We start from the raw sequence: 20,765 nt of genomic DNA, 5'->3' as shown, positions 1-20,765 counted from the left end.
GAATAATGAGAAAGAAAAACAGGGAAGACAAGCAAAGCATGTTGTAACAGGAAAAACCTTCCCTTTTTATACACACTGCTCAATTCTGTATATACACCTAAATGTAAGACCAATACAACTTGTCACATTTTCCCATTCTTCTTTCCAAAGTAAAAATAGGTTGAGTACTTCCCCCTTTGATAGCAGGCAACAAAGAACAGCTGCCAGCAAATGTCTCTGCTTCTCAGTACCTGGACTGTGTTCTCCCAGCAGCTGTGTTCCACAGGGCAGCAGCAATCAGCCACACAAACTGCACTTGCTGCAGCTGGCACTTCCAGCATGAACCCCTGCTCCAGAGGGCACATGGCTCCCTCATAATCCCCTTCTCAACCCATGAGGTATGTGGGACCGTCCAGCAGCCAGTCTTACCACCATACTCCCAGCACAACCTTCACCACACATTCCAAGGTCACACCTGCATTATCAACACCCAACTGATCTAAAACTGCAGAAGAGATCAGCACAACACCACACAGATCGTTTTTATGTCTGTAAGTACAAAGCTGCTTTTACATCACATTTCAAAGAAGCTCAGAAATAAAGCAAACGTTTCGTTTTTGTGTTTCCTCAGACCCACTTACACAGAACACAAGCAGTTCTGGGGGGTTAAAAAACATCAATGTTAAAAACTGAGACAGTTAACTATAGTTGAGAGCCAGCTGTTCTTTAAAGAGTGCAAAATATACTGAAGCAATGAAAATTTGCCCAAGTATTCCAATGTATATTTGTCTGAGTACAGCTGAGTTTCTTCCCCAAGTACATACTTAACTTTTTCATCTGACCTTTCAAAACTGCTTCCACACTTGCACTCTTGACACTCACTGCTACTTCTGTTCCCAATTCAACCCCCATGATCAAAGATGAAACAACAAAAAAATCAAGAGCCACTTTATTATTCCATTCTGAAATTATCAGTAGCTATAATACATGAGGTAAATGTCACAGATCAGTTCTTTTTAACTTTCACTTACTCAATCTATAAAAAGCATTGCCATTACAGCACATATGGGCTGCAGCACAAAAGGACCCTGAAGCAAGGAAACATGATGCATAATATTATCCTGTGTCTGGAGATGGTTCTGTTGAGACCATTAAGTTTGGCAATCAAAATATCAAAACTTTACTGTAGGAGTCCCCCACACAGAGTTTGTGTCATCACTAAGGAAAATCAGGAACACTACTAGCACATTCCTACATAGTCACTGGGTAGAAATTATAACTGCAGCTTTATGGGAGATCATTTAGGAAGGTAATTTCAGTGCTTGAAATACAATTTTAAATAATAACCATGTTATGTGCTCAGTCTTTGTAAGTATTATGTTGACTGATAAACTCTTCAACAGGTTAAGGTCATCTTTTCGTTGACAGCTAGGAAAAGTTTCAAATGGCACAGTACTGTCCCAGTAAAAACTGAGGTGTGACTAATGATGACAGTAGGTTTCTGGGAAAAACACAATCCCACAGAAAGCTCAAGCTCCTTGTAAGTGACCTTCAGCTTCAGACATGAAGCTTCATCCTATTTGACAGACAACTCTAAAGTTGTTAAGAAACAAAAAAATGAGGTAGCACTTGAGAAGATATTAACAGCAAACCAAGGGCTGCATCAATGCTCACAGGAGCTATGGAACCGAATACAAATTAACACTGGGACACTGCACTACCCAAGTTGTCCTCATGACTTTGAAAGCAAAAGCCTCCTTTAAGTAAAGAAAAATCTCAAGACTTTTAATTAGCTCAAAGATGAAAGGAAAAAAAAAAATCAGTCTCCAGACATATTTTGTAAAACACAGTTTGCACTTCACCTGGGAAACTAGGACTCAGAAGATATCTGTTTTATAAGAAAATATGTTATTAACACCATTACTGCAAGATACCACAGTGAAAGGTCCAATAAGTTGGCATGTGTAACTAACTTAAATCAAAAACTTAAGAGCACTGAAGTAGAACTTTCTTCCAGACATATAAACTAGCGTTACACAAGACATGGCTTCTCCCAAAAAACCCTGACTGATTTGCCTCATTTCATAGCATATATTTAAGGTATTAACTCACTTTCAGAGGAAAGGTGTCCACTATGCCCCATTTGCACACATGATGATAACATTCAGGGGTTTTAAGCTTTGGTTTAATAAAGCTGACATAATACAGCCCAGTTTCATGATTAAAAAATACATCTGAACTGAAGCACATAAAAACAAACAAACAAAAAAATCAATTACTTCTCAATATTTTCTTTTTTTTTTCCCTACAGCTATTTCCAAGACAGTATTTCACTTCTTCACATCAGCTTCTAAAACTACTACAGGTTTAAATTCAGAGCAATGTAATTAATTTGCCAACACTTCCTCACTGTTTTTCTAGTCATAGCTACTTTAACCACAGTCCATCAAGAATTCCAGCCATCATGCTGAGAGTGATGCTCAGGTTGAAACAAAACTAATTAATTCTGTCCACAAAGTAAAAGAATAAAGCAAAATGGCATAATTCATCTAAGTTCACAGATAAATATAGAAGCAGGAAGTGAATATTTTAAAACAAGGCATAAAATATGTAAATAGAAAGGTAAGGAATTTACTGCAACAACATACAAATCCTTTGGTCATTATTCCATCACAGATTATTTTAAAATGTGTTCTAGAAATTGTTTGTGAGACTACAAACATGACAGAGACATGTATGTACACCTCTCATCCAATACTGGTAAATGAAATACCCATGGTAATAAAAGTGTTATGGAAGCATTACAGTATTATATCACATTGAGAACTGCAAATATCAGATCTAGGTTTAGTTTACATTTCATAATCATCCCAAATTTGTTTTGTTAAACGAACCCTCAGCATACATTTCTATTTTTACTAGGAATATACAACCAGAAGATAAATTCAGGAATATAAAAATAATTCTGTGGCCCTGCTCTATCCAGTTTTTATCCGATTTGTTTTGTCCTCCTGCAAATTAATGGGAGATTGTTTTGCTCTAACTTCAGGTTGTGAACTTTAGATACACAACATCAAAACACTGAAGATTAGGAGAAGAATTTTCAATTGTATGTTTAATTTGAAAACTACTTACAAAGGTGACAGACAAGCTAGTTATATCAGCAGATTTGTACTAACTCTCCACTTGCACTCTCTAAATCTGTCAGAATTGGGGACTTAAGCAAAACCTTTTTTTTCCAACCTGACCAAAAGCACTTTCCATGACCAACTACAGCAGCTTAACTGACATCATGTAACTTCTTTAATACCTTGAAAATCCTGAAGTAGATTAAAACAAAAATGTATCTATCCTATCACAACAGCCTGAAATATTTTCCCAGAAGCAGCAGATCAATGAGTGGGTGCACTAACATGAGTAAAAAGTCTTTAAAGCATTTGCATTTTTCACAGAATTAATTTAGGAAGATCTGCTTACTATCACACCTCTTCTGCCATCTCCAAACCTGACTTCTAACCTCTGAGTTATAAACCCAGATTTTAGTTTAGTTTTCTGTCATCTTCCCTTGGACTTCTAGCAACCAGATACTGCTTCATATTCTACCATTTTCTCTGGCAACACCACCTGTCTCTGTCAAGAAGTCCACAAAAGTGATCATCTCTTCATACCCAGCTCCTTGAATATTTAAACTGCAGAATACTTAAAATATTTCTAATCTATCCAAATAGCCAGAAAACTGATGCTGGTTTGATGTGCATCGTTATTACTATTACTCTGCCTGGCACTGAGCAATGAAATCTTGTCTCACTGGGGTACACATTTAGAATACTGCTATTAAAAATCACTTCCCTTACAAATAACTCCCTTTTCTATACATCCATCTAGCAGCTGCTCTCTGCCTATGGCTGCAACAAACAAAAGCACACAGGGTTGCTAGCAGGGCACTCACGATTTATTCTCACGCTGCCAATCCAGATGCTATCATCCTTTGCCCAACCAAGTGACGTCAGCTCCTGCTCTGCTGCCCTTATCTTTAGAGAAGCTGCTGCAGCATCTACTAAATCACTTCAGTTTTGCTCTTAGGGTTCCTTTGCTGAGGTATATAAGCAAGAATTTCAGCAGTGGTTAGACAGCCCATACATGGGTCATAATCCACCTACTGATCAATGTTGGTTTAATGTCACCTTGCCTCAACTTGCATTTGGGTCAAAAGTATTTTGGGCCACAGAACATTTTAAGTTGGTAATATGAGGTTCAAATGCCTATTCATAATGGACTTCTGGTCCATGACTAAGTTTGTGTGTCTGTAAATATACATGATGTAGCACGTTACCTTTAAATTAATTTCAGGTTTTTTAAGCAGCCATAGTAAGCTTTTCCCCATTTGCACCAGCTTCCAGTTCTCCACATTCTGCTTTACCCTGGCAGGCTGAACATGATGTCTTTCTATACTAGCCCCATTCTTTAAACCTTTACACATTTTGTCTTATAATCACATTTCTCTATATAATCTTCAATTTTTGCTGTGGATATGACCTTACTGTATACATTTTACTTGTCATTTTGTACCATTTATCTTTCCATTAGGAAATTTTTCCAGCCTTCTCAGATGTTAAAATCATTCACACAGAGTCAAATTTCTCTTGGGTAGGAGACAGAAGATTGTTGGATTTCTCGTGAGATAATAGCCCTGATCTTATGATTTATGCCCTGGCAGCCAGGAGGGCCAACCATGTGTCCTGGGGTGTATCAGGCACAGAGTTGTCATCCAGTCAAAGAAAGTAATTGTCTGCTCTGCCCTGGGGCAGCCTCAGCTCAGGTTCTGTGCAGTTTTAGGTGCCACAATGTAAGTAAGGCACAAGGCCATCAGAGAGCATCCAAAGGGGGGCCACAAAGGTGGCGGTGAAGGGCATTGAGGGGAAGGCCTATCAGTGGCTGAGGTCACTTGGCTTCTGCAGACTGGAGTAGACAGAGAGAAGACCTCACTGCAGCCTACAACTTGAGGGGAAGAGGAGGGGCAGACACTGATCTCTTCTCCCTCAAGACCAGCAACAGGCCTCAAGGGAATGGCACAAAGCTGCATCAGGGGAGGTTTAGGTTAGGTATAGGAAAAGGTTTTTCACCCAGAGGGTGCTCGAGCACTGAAACAGGCTCCTCAGGGAAAGGGTCACAGCACCAAGCCTGACAGAGTTCAAAAAGTCTTTTTGGACAATGATCACAGGCACATAGGGTAATTCTTGGAGTTGTCCTCTGCAGGGCCAGGAGTTCAACTCATTGATCCTGATGAGTCCCTTCTAACTCAGGATACTCTATGATTTGACAATTTACATTGTGAGTCAACATTCAGTGAAAAAACTCCTGGCTTTATTTAACACAGTCTTCTCTTAGCTGGAGGAAGTTTTTTAATAATTTTTGAATTGCAAATGCTCTTAAGAAGTGAAGAATCAGCAAAAAAATAAGTTCTTTTGACAGTTTCTTTCCTTCTTATATGTCTAGAAATCCACAAAGCTACAAGGGGAAAAAGAATATTCCAGCTCAGCATTCCTTCTAGCTGTCAGGGTGGTTCAGCAAACCAGTACTATCCTGATGCTTGAGGGCTCCATCTTCATTGTCTATGTCCTTGGTTAACCTCCATACCTCTTACAGTTTCCATAGACACTCAAAAGTTTAAACTGATGAGAACTAGGACAGAGTCAGCACTGTTCAAGCTGAATACAAAGATGGATATCTGACAGTTTCAAATATGAGTTAGCACTGAAGGAACCTAGTATGGCTACAAGCACTAAGGACAGTGGTGCTGTCTAGTAAAGATCTACAAAAATACCACATCCACTGGTATTTGATTCATGATCAGAACGTCATCACCACCAGCAGGTAAAGGATCTGGACTTAGAAAAAAATAAACTCGTGAAAAAGCATATGCAGATATACATGCTACACGTAGATGATTTTTCAAACCCTACTATCTTCCCTCAAGTATAATTTAAAACAACAATACTCCCAAACAACACCTGACAAATCATTAAGTGCTTTAGTGTGATAGTCAATGCAGCTCCAACTACATGTTGTATCTGGCACACAACTGAATATTCGTCTTCTTCAGATCCTCTATAGATGTGTACATGAGCTGTAACCACTGGAAGACAAAACACCACTCTCCCAAGTCCAACACAGAAATCATGATTCTGCAGCACATAACTTCAAAGTACCACCACTTTTAATAGGCAAGACTTTACTGGTGTGGATATGCATATGAAACACAGCTGCAATTCCAAGCCCGGTTTACTCAAGGACTGCGTTATGATCAGCTTTCAAATGTAACTGACTTTAGGCTCAGCAGACGGCTTTCTTTTGACAGTTTCTTTCTTATATGCTTAGAAATCCTCAAAGCTACAAGAGGAAAAAGGACACTCCGGTTCAATACTCAATACTTTCTGGAAGATGCAAAAATGCAGAAGAGCAAAGAAAAATACATACTGCCTGTTTTAGAGACAAGGTTGCCTATTGTCCCATAAAGACAAAGGCATTAATTTGAATTCTTCACAAGATCTTTCAGGTGGCAAATTAATTTAAAATTTAAGTAAAAAAAAGCAGAATCAAAACCAGCAGTTTCTAAGAAACGGTTTTAGGTAGCTTAAGTGATGTGGCTACTGAAATGGAAGTTTTGCTGAGTACCTCCATTCTTCACTTCTACAATTCATTAGTAACTTCTGAAAGGAGCTAAACTACCTGCATAGGCAGTAGTTTAGAATTAACACTTTCTACAAGAAAGGTCACCTGAAATACAGACAACACACACCCATATCTAGTTTAAAAAGCTGCATGCCATCAGACATGTTTGACATCTAGTACCACTAATTACAAACACTGATATTACATTATGGAGAGCTTCCAAACGCTCCTCGTTTGGCTTACCAGCCCCATCAGAATGGGTTCTATTGCATCATTCCAAGCAGACACCTAACTCCAAAAACATATTCATTAAGAATGCGTGCAAGCAAACATATATAGCACTGATTAAGTCCTTGCAAAAAGAACACATTCAAGACAAGCACAGAACCAAAAACTCTTGGGAAAAACAAGTGGTCCTCACTGCAAATGTCTCCAGAATTCAGGTTTATAGGAAGTTGAGCTTAACTTGCTGCATCTTCTCCCCTGTATGAAATCCAAATTTTCATACAGTTAATCTGCAATTCAGTAAGGGTTTATTAGTTCACAGCAAGAGGAAAGCTGCTACAAATTTTGGGATGAAGGACAAAGTTTTTAATTACTCTGAAAATCTTCAGCCCAAGAGAGCAATTATCAATTTATGAACCATGAACTATTAATCTTACGAAGGGATTCGTATCTACTCCTTGCAGGGAGTGTTTAAAAGCCACAATCAGAAAGTACACTGAACTCAAAAGGCATTTCTTGATAAAATCAAACAAAGAAAAGCCTGCAGCTGGCAAAAAAGATTGGCAGGTTTCTGCATTTAAAATATCTTTAGTAATAAAACCTTCTAGATAACCAAGAGAAGTTTGCAGAAGAAATCATTATTCACCCTGTCAAGGGAGGATTAAACTGCATTTTGAGAACAGGAATCTTAACAATTTTACTCCCTAGAACTCCTTTAAAGTGTAAGAAGCATCACATACCTAGAATCCCCAGACTACTTCCAGATTCAGACTACTGAGAGAAAGCAATGGCAGAGCAGAAGCGAAAGTAGGAGAGGAAACCACACTGAGTGTTCCTTAACTGGCACCTTAAAAAAATTACACAACACAAAAGCAGGCAACCAAAACCAACAGGTTCCTTAGATACACAGAACAACTGAGGGCTTCAAAAGAAAAATACTCAAGAAGTAACTCATAGGGTGCAACTTCGCATGACATAGACATGGCAATTACAGACAGGGTTTAGTGGTGTTCTTGGCAGTGCGGGCTCAAGAGGTGGACTTCATGCCTATGCATGTGAGGAATGCAGAATTGGACCTTGCTTGTCACCTGCAATATTCCAGTTAGTCCTACACAACAGCATTTTGTGTAACATAGTAGTATATACTGGAGACAAAAATGACACATTTAATATTAACCTGTTGCAGGTACACAAAGTGTTATTCCGTTGTTGCTGTTTTTAAGCAAAATGTTCTTACTGTGTCTCAATCCCTGCACTCCACTTCCAACCATCCTTTCTGTAAACAAGATTTAAATACATAAGTACATCATCACTATGAAGTTCTATTTTAAGTCAACCAAAGTCTTTTTTAATCATACAGACAACAGCATAGTGCATATTAATTATTTAGAACGTATGCACAATTACAGCAGCTCAAGCTCGAGTGGAAGACATTAGTCCTAAGAAAAGGAGCAAGGACAGGTAGGGGCAACCTTTTCTTTAAGCCTGACTTACACAGCTGCACTAATGCCGCTCCTGCCAGATGCCTACTTAATGCAGAAACGTAGACATGATGTATGTGGGGATTATGAACATAATCTTACAGCCCGAAGAGAATCACAGCAGCACTCACAGACCTTTTGCTGCTATCTATTTTGTGTGCTGAAGACCACGTCAGACCACACACGAGCATCGGAGCGAAAACCCCCCAGGACACATCTCCAGCCACACGTGAGTGTTTACACATACACGACAACCAAATGCAGACAGCACTACCGAGGGACCCCTGCTCAGCCCTTCTCCACCCCTCCAACGACCATACACCCCCCACATCATCCCCGAGCCCCTTTGGCCAAGAAGGCCAAAAGAACTCTGGGATGCATTAGGGAGAGCAGTGCCAGAGATTGAGGGATGTGATCCTACCCCTCTACTCAGCCCTGATAAAGTCAAGGCACATCTCAAGTGCCCTGTTGCAGCTCTCTGAGTACAACGGAGCTATGGAGCTCCTAAAGCGGGTCCAGCAGAGGGCAACGAGGATGACTGGGGGACTGGAACACCTCCCTTAGGAGGACAGCCTGAGGGAGTTGTGCCTCTTCAGCCTTGAGAAGAGATGACTGAGAGAGGACCTCGTCAATGTGTATAAAATTGACCCATCGAAAGGGAAGGTGTTAAGAGGATAGAGCCAGGCTCTCCTCGGTGGTTCTAAGCAGTAGGACATGAGGCAATGGGCAGAAACTGATGCACAGGAAGTTCCACCTGAACATGAAGCGGAGCTTTTTTACTGTGTGGGTGGGTGACCCTGCATGGGAACAGACTGCTCTGAGAGCTTGTCGAGTCTCTCTCATTGGAGATATTCAAGAACGATCTGAGGACAATCTTGTGACATGTGCTCTAAGATGACCCTGTTTGAGCTGGGTGGTTGGACCCACTGCGGCCCCTTCCAACCTGACCCACTCTGTGATTCTGTGAAACACGCGTGTCCCTTCCCCATGAGAGCGCTGACCGAGGCAGTGACCAGCAGCACCGACCCTTCCCGCTCTGAGGGGCCGGGCAGGGCGAGGCTGCCCGCTCCAGGGCCCCCTGCGCGCCCCCCGGCCCCGCCGCCCGCTCACCGCCCGCCCGCGGGGGCGGAGGGGCCGCGCCGCGGCAAGGGGCCCGGCGAGCGGGCGGCGGAGGGGCGGCCGGGACTGACCTGTATTTCTTGAAGAGCTGGTCGGACTCGCGGAAGCCGTTGTTCAGCAGCATGTTAATGCCGGCCAGCGCCAGCTCCGAATCCTCGATGGGCAACGGCGCTTCCCCGTCCTCCCGCTGCTCCGAGCCGGCCATGACGATGAGGAGGCAGCGGGACCCAGCCGACTCTCCCCTACCTTACTACCTACGTACCTACCTACGTACCCAAGTGCCTACCCGCCCACCCCTTCCCGAGCAGCCCGGTGCCGCCAAGGCGTGCCTGCGGGACGAGCCGGGAGCGCCCGGTGCTCGCGGAGGCGCGAACTCAGGGTGCCGCTGCCGCAGCCGCTCCGCATCCGCAACCGCGCCGAAAGCGGCGGCGTCTGCCCCGCGCCCCAGCGCGCAGGCGCCGCCACGAGGCCGCGCAGGCGCGGGACCGGCGCCGCGTGAGGGGCCGGGGGCGCAGCGGCCGCCGTGGGGCTCCTCCTGTGGCGGGGCTGCGCTGACGGCCCTGCCCGCGGAGCGTTCAGCCGCATTTCGCGGAATCACAGCCTGTCTTGGTTTGGGAGGGATCCACGGGGGTCTTCGAGTTCATCTCCTATCCCTGCATAGCCATCCCAGAAATCTCACTATGCGCTTGAGGGCATTGTCCAAAGGCTTCTTGAACTGTGGCAGGCTTGGTGCTGTGACCGCTTCCTTGGAGAGCCTGTTCCAGTACTCAAACACACATTCTGGGTGAAGAACCTTTTCACAAAATCACAGAATGAACTAGGCTGGAAAAGACCTTTGAGATCATTAAGTCCAACCTATGATCCAACACCTCATAAACTAAACTATAGCGCTGTGTCCAGTCTTTTTTTAAACAAATCCAAGGACGGCGGTGACTCCCTCACCTCCCTGGGCAGAGGGTTCCAGTGCCCAATCACTCTTTCAGTGAAGAATTTTTCATTATAATATCCAACCTAAACCTCCCCTGATACAGGTTCATTCCCTCGAGTCCTGTCACTGGTCACCACAGAGAAAGAGATCATTCATTATCTGCCCCTCTGCTTCCCTTCACGAGGATGTTCAAGACTGCAATGAGGCCACCCCTGAGTCTCCTCCAGGCTGAACAAGCGAAGTGATTTCAGCTGCTCTTCATATGGTTTCTCCTTCAGACCCTTCACCATCTTCATTGCCCTCCTTCCAACACTCTCTAATAGCTTAATGTCTTTCTTACATTGTGGCACCCAAAACGGCCCCCAACACTCAAGGTGAGGCTGCCCCAATGCAGAGCGGAGCAGGACAATCCCCTCCCTTGCCTGGCTGGCCATGCTGTGCCCGATGCCCCCAGGACGTGGCTGGCCCTCCTGGCTGCGAGGGCACTGCTGCCCCTGCCTCCCTGTGCCACCCTTCCCTCCCCATCCTCACACCTCACCTTGCTTTGCTATCAGGCGCCACACAGGCCAAGATGGCTGCTACCCATCCTCCTGCCCTCCACAGTCCTGTGGCTTCTTGCAAAATCCACTGTGGTTTTTAATGGATGGGTTGTAGCAGCTGGGGCTGCAGCCAGCCCTAGAGTGTGAAGAGAAGTCCAAAGTCCTCCTCTGACAAATAACATGGCTTTCTATTTCCAGAGAATTGATTTTTCTTTTTTCTTTTATTTTATTAGTGGTTTTATTCAGTGACTGCAGTCACTAGAACAGAGAGTAAATGTTTCTCTTTCATACAATGGTAACTTTGTGACCTCCCCAGTGCAAGTCTGGGAAACAAAGGTTTCTAGGAATTTGCTCCCTGTCTCTTGACACATACCTTCATGATTAGCAATGTGAACTTACGTGTCATGCTGACAGCAAAAATCAGCATTTGTGAGTTTGGTTCAGATACAAGCTAGTCTGGCAGGCATTTCCAAGCACAGGATGGGTGAGAAAGTACACTTGGGTAAATATATCCATTCCAACCCAGAATGGCCAAGTACCTGGACACTGAAAATACACCCATGTTGTTTCCATCCTTCTTTTCAAGAAGAGGCTTTCTTTGCTGTGCTTAAATTTAGGTGCATAGAAGGCTAATACCAACAACCTGGTCTTGCTTCCTGACGGCTAGAAGAGTGCTACAGCTGCTCTTGAGAAAAATTTAGGACTCAACCTTCGCCCACCTCCCCTTGGTAGCATACAAAAGAATGGTACCAAACACTACTTTTAGTAGCAACCCCTTTTCCCTGTCAAGAAAAACGTCTGTCTTCCTGTGAATCAAGTTGCCATATTTCCGTACATGCCTTGTCGGAATTGCTACCACCCCCTCGGGAAATACTTTGTACCAATAACTTCTTGAAATAACAGTTCTTGGAAGGTGTGGATTGTCTAATGCCAGGAGGCTTCTGCAATCTGTCAGGTGTGAATCGCATCCTTTGGCTGATTGTCAGCCTCTCTGTTAAACACTCCTCTCTGTCCAGCAGGGCTGGACATTCAGGGGGTGTTTAAAGAGGACACATCTTTAGTTACAGTGCACAGCTCCAAAACAGCATGATCTGCACAGCCTAGAAATCCTAAAGGGCTAAAAAGTCAGCACAGCATGACTAGGGAACAGCGTGCTCTCCAGTGATTTTGCAGGTTATTTGTGAAATTTGGACTCCAGAAATGCAAGCAGCCTCAATAAAAGGAAATTTCAGGTTGCAGTTGCATTGCCCTTATTCCTTATTCTCACAGGTTGCAGTGTTTCAAGACACTGCATTCCAAATGAAAACAATTACTCCTGCAATATTATCTGCCAAGCAGGATTCATGGGCAGGGGTTCATGGTGGAGCAGTTTATTATATCCTTCCCCTTTGTCAGATGTAATCAATCAAGAGGCAATGAATCTTCTTGTGGATTCCCTGAAAACTTGTCATAGGCTAACTCCTACCTCCACATACTATTTCTGAGGAGCAGCAAAGAGCCAAGTCCTTTTTGCAACACCTACTCCATTTCTCCAATGCTACACTCTTATTTCCTTGCCCCTCTGTTTGAGTAATAGCATGGCAGGGCTGTGTGCTTCCTGCAGGTTTGGGTCCCATGCACAAGAAGCTAGAATTCTTCTGAGATCTTCTTTCTAGTACCCAGTTGCTCCAGACCTTGCTGAGGGCTGGCACTGATAATTTCTCTTCTGTAACAAATGCTTTTATAACCACCCAGTGGCTAGCTATTAATTTTCAAACTCAAGATGTGAATAGCTGAATCAACAGAAACACAGTTATAAGTGTACAGAAAAAAAAACAAAACGTCAGAATGAAACTGCCCTTTAGCTGTTCAAGTAGACAAGTAACATGTGGAACACACTTTCCTTAATGAAGAAGTTGACACCTGCAGTTTGACTTCATCAGCTGAGCAGCAGCAGTTTTATAGTGCCCATGTTGTTGTGATCTGCACTGTAACTTTGTTTTCCTGTGGAATTGGATTGGAAGTCAGCAGAGCTGTAGGTCTCCCTGCTGTGTAACAGCAGATGAGGTCTTGTGATGGGTTACAATTAGTTTGATTCACATGGAGGATGTGATATGATGATTCATCCTGCTAAAAATGGCCAAGGGAGCAAGAAAACCACAGTGAACAGGACTACATGGATGATTTGTATGTGCCAATCAAAGCTTACATTGACTTTGCAGTCTAACAATGCTCTAAGCATCTTTCTTGAGGTTTTTTGTGTTTGTTTGTTTTTTAAATTCCTGGTAGCATGCTATCATCAGCAAAATAGGGCAGTCATCATCAACAATTTCAGCAGAGGGGTCAGTCGGTGGCTAGCTTTCCCCTCACCTCAGAGCTCCCTGCAGGGCAGTGCTGAATAACCTGTGCTGCTGTGGCCTGTTACCTCTCATGAAAAAAGGTTGAGGCAACTGATTTGTAATTATTCAAGGACAGTGAAGTTACTGGTGAGCAAGAATTGTACTTTCAATAAATTAACTGGCCTGAAATTTCCAAGACCTTTACTCTAGCTTCCCAGAAGCTGCTAGATAATGGAAGTGGTTACAATATTCATAACCCCTACATAACTGTGGTGGTGTTACAACCCCTTTGCACAACACTGCTGTTGTAGTTCAGGATAGCCTGTACCTTTGAATACTCAACTGCTCTTCCCTTTGACAAGCTTTCCAAGTTTCTGCCCTGTCTTTGAGCTTCTGACAGGGAGAAGTCTGGTTAGTCATCACACACTGGTCCCTGAGTAAAAACTATTGATGTTTTTCCTCCACAGTCTAACTGGAATTTAGCCGTACTCATAAACAACAGAGAATAGCAGAAGTTAAAGTAGCAGGAAAAAATTATTACAGAAACACATATTGATTTATCCAAAGCCCCAAAGAGAAAAGAGTTAAAACCAAGGGCAGGCCTATATACATATTTTCTTTAATATAATTTTCATAGTCTGTAATTTAGGTCCCACATATTTCAGGGCTCTTCTCCACTGTGTCTGGATGCAGCAACCTAACCCCTTGTTTCTGTCTCAGAGTGCCCTAAATCTGATTTTGCTGGGTTTCCCTTTACCTATATTGTTCCAAAACTCTACCTCTGTCCTGGAATACCTCAATAAGCCTGTACAATTTGCAGTTTTTAAGATGGTGATGAAATTTCAGCAGTTGATTTAGAATACTTGACAATCAGCATTTAAGTTTGAATCACTGCTCATTTCAGTAGAGAAAAGAAAAATCCTTCAGGATGGAATTAACTTTTTTTTTTTTTTCAGAAAATGTGACTGTGTATGAATGTAACATGCTGGAAATAATTACTAAAGTCATAAAGACATCTCCCACACTTTTTGAATCTCAGACACAAACCTGGAGAATCTGCTTCTGTAATTTTGAGCTCCTTTTTGAGGATTTGCTGTTCTAGTGCAATATCAGATGCAGTCCCATTGTTGGCTATGAAGGGGTGTTGCAATCCAGAGTACAGTCATCTTCTCCAAACCATCAGAGGGGGCTTATCTGTGTCAGTGACTGCCAGTAATGGCTAGTGAATGTATAAATGGGAGGATCTTCCCTTTCTGAATATAGGAAGAAAAAAAAAATAAGTTCACAAGTACATTTCTAAGGAAATGTACTTTTAAAGTGGCTAAAGTCACTTACTCTTGTGCTTTGTGCCTCACACTGTACCTCTGATCTTGAACAATAAAGATGCCTGTCTATTGTGTCTGGTCACTTAAATATTTATGAGTGGTGAGCTCTGCATCGGTTATCATCATGCATTTTCCATACAGCACAGCAACTAAGCAATACTACAAAGCCAAGCTAATCTTCAGAGCTGGCTCTTGACATTTCCTGATTAACATGCACTGTCCTTCTGAGGGCTAAACCCTGCCTGAGGACACACACATGAAAAGATTTGTCTGTTCTGTCAATAGAAAAGGAATATGCATACATACCCTGCTGAAACAGAACAGGCTCAATGAGTCTCTTCATCCAAAGTACTCCAAGAGTACTGAAAATTAGTCCTTTGACCCTTTTTTTTTAATTAAAGAGAGTTACTGTAATAACTGTAACTCTGCAATAACTAATTACTGTAATAATAAGAATAACCAATATTTTTTTGCAGTGGACCTTACTTCAGAATCAACTACTCCTTCCTCTCACAAGCTTTCTGTTGTCTCTGCCTTTTTTTTTTTTTTTCAAGAAGCCTTTTGTGTAGGGTGAGCTATCAGATAGAAGGTGACTGACCCTTTAGTCCTGGTCTCTTGAGCAATGATTTGTGACTGCTCTCATTTAGTCTGTAACACAGACTGTGCTGTGTCACTTCTGCACGGAGCAATGACAGAGATGGCTGGGTCAGAGCAGGTAAAGTTCTTGGAAGTTCAAAAAGGAGAATGAAAGATGAGACAGAGCAAGTAAGGGCAATTTTTTTTTCATATTTGTTGTATTGGATAATGTTTATTTTTATCCACACATTGGTGCTCTGGACCCAATGTATAATCAGTCATATGTTGGGATAAACTGATGTTCAGTCACACAGAGTTATTTTTACTGAAGCATATAAAGGTGTATAATTTTTGCTATATAAAGAATGCTAAATAACAGAGCTTTTTAGTGTTGGAATTTTTTATCCCAGAATGTGCTAATGGCCAAACATATGCACACAGTTCCGGAGAAAACAAAGGAATACACAAGTATTAAATACTAACAGCTGCTCTGTTCAGGCAGCAGACACATGCTGTCCTGTTTTATAAAAATTAATTGGAAAGACTTCCACTCAAAATAATCATGCCACTTGAATTTTTAAGAGCCAATTCAAAATGTTTTACTTTCAGAGGAATGACTTCCTACAGAGTTCAGATCTACATTTGGTTATAAAAATACCTGCTCTGTATTGCCCACAGCAGGAAATTCAAAGGCCAAAGGGATCACCAGAAATCCACCAGTTCTAGCCCAGTCCTTTCCGGAGAGTCAGAACAAATTCATTTAAATGGTAAAGAAAAATCTTTTTCTGAATGTCGTTGAAATACTTTGAGTACGGAGAGCCTGTAGATTATTTCCCTCATGTTCTTGCTCCAGTGTACAAAGAAAACAATTATATGAACCTTTCTTATAGAAGCAAGGGGTTAGTGGCAAATTAAAACAGGTGAGCTTAATGGTTTTGTGTATGGAAGGTGAGATAGGATGTCTTGCCCAAACTGGTGCATATAAACATTATTTGTCCCTTGTTTCTACATTATGGGCTCTTGATTGAGGCCCAGTTAGTCTTTCAATTTTTACAACAAATAGCAGCTTTGACCTTTCACAAGCAGGTCATACATTTAAAACCTCTAATCATTTTTGCTGATCTACTTTGGAGGGCCCTCCAGTTTTCCTGCATTGTTTATTTCTGCATGAAGCCACTTTACAGACCAATTGCATTTGTGAAGGATTTTTTTCTATTTGTTCCTCTATATACATGCACATATATCTAGCTATATTGTCAACAAATCATTTATCCAGATAGTGAGGAAGTTCCTTTGTACTTTCAAGCTTGTGGTGAGAAGCAAGTAATCAGCAAGGCCATGGATAACCTGTGGCAAAGATATCAGCCTCAATAAACACCCTTTGTGTTACTGCTCTCCCCAGTCCTTGTCACTTACAGTAATCAAAACCTCTTGTAAAACGTATTTTGAATTGTTTGGAACATAATAAAGATAACATGTTTCTAAGGCATATTTTTCTTTCACAATTTTAGCAGTAAATATTTTCTCACAGGTGTCAAGCAGCTTGATGCCTAATGTGATTTGAAGTGAGACTATTTAAAGAACACTTGTCAGCAACATTTTGTACTTTTCTACTTCCATTTGGGACATTTGGCTTTATATGTGTTCTATAGTTAGCATTTCAACAATTTTCACTTTCTTCTTTCTGTAGTCCTTTGCCACAGAAATGGAAAGGCCATTCTGCAGAATTGAGCTGCAGAGGCTTTATTTTGGATGTTAGGCATCACTTTTGTGTTTCAGTTTTGAAATCTACATTTCTTTCCCCTCTTTTTGTTCCTAGAGTGGGGAATCTCTTGTTTAAAATTCTAGTGACAAAAATGTCAGCAGACCCCTCTGGTGACAGGTTTCTTCCTAACATGAAACACAAGTTTATGTAGCCAGATTGTCCAGGTAATCATTTAGAGGAGACTAAGACCTAGCTTTACTCTCCTTGCTTTGAAAGATCATCACAACTGCAATGCCCAGTAGTTGAGGTAAACAGAAAGGAGGGCATGAGAAACAAAGGCCTGGTGGGCTGATGGTTGGGTACAACCCATGAAGGCAGACGAGAACTCAGCAGGAGGTTATGAAGCAGCCGTGGCAGAGTTGTGAATCTCCCACTCCTGGCATTAGTAAAAACTGCAAACAACGAATTCTGGTGCAGATGTCCCTTTTGGCCTGTTTTCACATCTTCTGTACATTTTTAGATGGGAGTACTACTTCACGGTCTAAGAAACCACTGTCTCCTGACAGCCATATGTCAGTCACATACGAAGGAATTTGCTTCACCAGTGCCTTTCAGCAAGCTGCTTAAATTGTCCACGCATTGGTTCTCATATCTGTTGATGGGATTGTAATACCCAATAATTTCATGCATCAACATTAGTGGCTATGCTACATCAAGATGTTTGGTGACCTACAACGGCCTCACACCAAAGCATTTTGACTTTCTGTCACTGGAATAGACCAAGCAGGACATGTTCATTGGAGCAGCTCTGTCAGCAGTGTACATACCTATAAAGATGGTGAGCCCCTTCCCTTGCATTTACACCTACTTAGCTACTGATGCCTTTGTCCCAAATTATTTCACTTCCTTATGTTTTGGGAGTTTAATCATGTCTTCTGGAGCACACTGCTCTGTTCTTTACAAAACTCTTCTCTGAGGCTTGCACACATAGAGGTGGCAATTGGCTTTTAAAAGAAACAGTATGATCTGCAGCGTTTATCAAAAGTCAGAAAAAAACCTAGAAACCATATTGAGAGACAGATGCTACCTCAGATATCAAAGTTTTTATTTCTGGATACTAGCTTTTCATCTGTGAAATGTGTTTTGGTCTGACAGCTTTTGCTGCTCACTCAAGAAAATAACTAGCTGTACCATTTAATTTAGAGAATTTAATTTGCAAGAAAAGCCATAGTGTCTATTTGTATAAACCTGAAGTGAAGGACTCATCTTCTTTTAAGGGTGTACTCAGGCAGTATGTTTATTTAGATACATTCAGGTTACAGCATTATCTGGACACAACAGCTAAATAAAGCCACATGCTTAAATAATCTTCATTCTAGTCTTTGCCTTAATTGTGGTTGTTCTATAGTCATGAACATTAATTTAAGTGAATGAGATGCCAGTTTATATGAATGGAGGATTCTTCACATTTTGATGTGAAGACGTAAAAAGTCTGCTTTACAGTTTTACACTGTAAAGTCTCTTGTCATTTGTTGAGATTATTTTCTGTAGCCAACATTTAAAGAGAATTTAAGAGACTGTGAGCTGTTGCTTGACCAACTAGACTTTGTGCTGACAGTTCTGTAATGAAATGAGCAACCCAGGAATGCATGTGTTACCTCCTGGTACTTAATGAAATAAGCAGCATGCAGCTGAGTTCCTATTCACTACAATATGAAGTGATTTCTCTTTTTGCTTACCATTAGGTTTTCCATTCTTCCACTTACTTCTGGAAACTCGGGCCATTTATTTGATATACATATTCTTTATAAATTAATTTATAATATGTTCCTATTTGGGCACTTGTTAATCAAGGTATGTGAGTTGGGAAACACTCTTGACAATTATAGATTCCTCGAAGTAGTGACTACCAGAATCTGTTCCCACTACAGGAAGTGGCAGCTCTGCAAGGAAAACTGCATTGCAGATAAAGGGAGACATCAAAGTCAAGATTCTGAGTGTGTGTAATGGTAACCACAGGAGCAATTTACAAATCTTAACTTGCAACAAGATTTTTATTAAAGTAACATTTTAATATCAAATTTAATAACCCTCCTCTTTTTAGAAGTGTATTTGGATTCTGAAAGCACTCCTGCCTTTCTGAAAGCACAGTGCCTTTTAAAACCATACATTGGGTGACTTATCCCGTACTGACTCACAGTTAATTGTTCTACAAACACATTTCATGAGGCTGAGAGCTACGTACAAGGCAAGTACCTTAAACTGAGTTGCAGAATTTTAGCCATTATGAGCAATGCATGGCAATAACCAGGATAATACAGTGCGAAAAGCTGTGCTTTTACTGCAGGCCATTTCTTCAGAGCTCATTTACCAGGCACAGCAAAAGGAGAAACAATCTTCTATTTTTTCAGTACACTTCCCCATTTTTCAGTTCATTAGCATTTTTTCTCAGATGCTATTTTCTACTGCAATTCATCCAGCAAGCATTCCTCTGGTTTCCTTTCCATTCCTTTCATTTTGCACTCACTCCTTTCATTTTGCACTCTTGCACTCACCTATTTTTAGAGGGGTTGTACGTATACAAGCACATATAAATACGCCTTCTATCTCACATCTCTTTACTTTATGTGCCTTTCATTTGGGTTCAACCTACGTTTTCTTCTTAGATTCTCAAGCTTCAAATCTTACAAAGCACAGAAAAAAGTAGTTCATCATATGGAGATGCCAGAAGATAACGATGCTATGTCTGGGTGACTCAGTATTGAAAAGGATGAGTGACAAAAGCATTTATAATGTCAAATTTTCCCTGTAATTGGAAGGAGGAGATAATTTCCTGTGGCTTGTTCTTTTCTTCTCTGTGGCCTGCTGACAATACCACACAATGATGTTTTTATAGTTGGGTCATAAGGTGGGCTGAGTATTCCTAAGGACTAAAGTATAATAAAGTGCTGCATCCATCCTCAGGGGTTTCTTGCTTGGAGCCCAGAGCTAGGTTGGCTGCTGCCATGTGCATTTACAGCATATGTTTGAGATGGTATCCTCAAATTTTGTTTGAGGATGACTAACCCTCCTCCACTGATTACAGATAGATAGCCTAGAGTATACAACCAATTTTTGTCCACCTGAAGCTGTGAGATGAGTAACCACACTGCTCCACAAATGCTATGGGTCTTACTCAAGTCAAGTGGATGCTACCAGTGCTACTGGCTAATTTTGTATGCACCCAAGTCTGTCTAGCCATTCCATTTGCTTAAAATCAAATAGGTCCATGTATTTTGTAACTTTCTGTGGGTTCCCAAATGAAAAATAATGAGTTCACCTATCCTTATTGTAAAAGCCTTAACATTTTCGTCTGGATTTGGTGGTGGAATGTGCTCCTGTAAGCACAGCTATGCATGAAATGCAGATGCATATGACAGTGTTATAGTGCTTTATGGTGCTAACCAAGGTTGTTTTGTTCATTGCTGTTAGAGGGCATTCACAAAAAACCTCATTGGTGTTGCCCACTGAAACACAGGAGATTCATGTTCTCCATATAGAAGCAAAATTTTGTTTTCCAACAGATCTCTATGCCTTAATCTCTATGCCTTAATTCTGAAACTGCAGTTTTGTTTTCAAATTACTACTTGATGCAAACACTTTCTGCAATTTTTGCAAATTTGTTATAGCTGAGAATGCCTACATTTTATTTACACAGAAGTAAATCCAATGGAAACATGGCATATTATACCCAAGATTTCAAACATGCACAGGAATTCCCCAGCAGAGAGAATGACATAGGCTCTTACCTCAACAAAAGCCTTGATCAGGCAGCTGGGTCATACAATGAGCAAATGCAAAGAGCCACATGGAATAATCACTGTTGTCCAGATTGTGAAGCCATTCCATTGAATCTAAT

At 41.5% G+C, this 20,765-nt stretch overlaps 1 protein-coding gene across 1 annotated transcript in view; it reads right to left on the bottom strand.

Moving 5' to 3' along the window:
* The window catches only part of TTC39C (tetratricopeptide repeat domain 39C), a 37,133-nt gene extending 27,253 nt beyond the window's left edge, over positions 1 to 9,880 (bottom strand). Inside the window, exon 1 of the mRNA XM_036378691.1 lies at positions 9,548 to 9,880. Within this exon, the coding sequence (XP_036234584.1) occupies positions 9,548 to 9,681 (134 nt within the window). The 5' untranslated portion in view covers positions 9,682 to 9,880. The remainder of the gene's footprint in view (positions 1 to 9,547) is intronic.
* Positions 9,881 to 20,765: the final 10,885 nt, after the last annotated feature.

Source organism: Molothrus ater, chromosome 1 (genome assembly GCF_012460135.2).
Source record: "Molothrus ater isolate BHLD 08-10-18 breed brown headed cowbird chromosome 1, BPBGC_Mater_1.1, whole genome shotgun sequence".
Taxonomy (NCBI): Eukaryota; Metazoa; Chordata; class Aves; order Passeriformes; family Icteridae; genus Molothrus; species Molothrus ater.
This window is presented reverse-complemented; position numbering and strand designations above follow the sequence as displayed.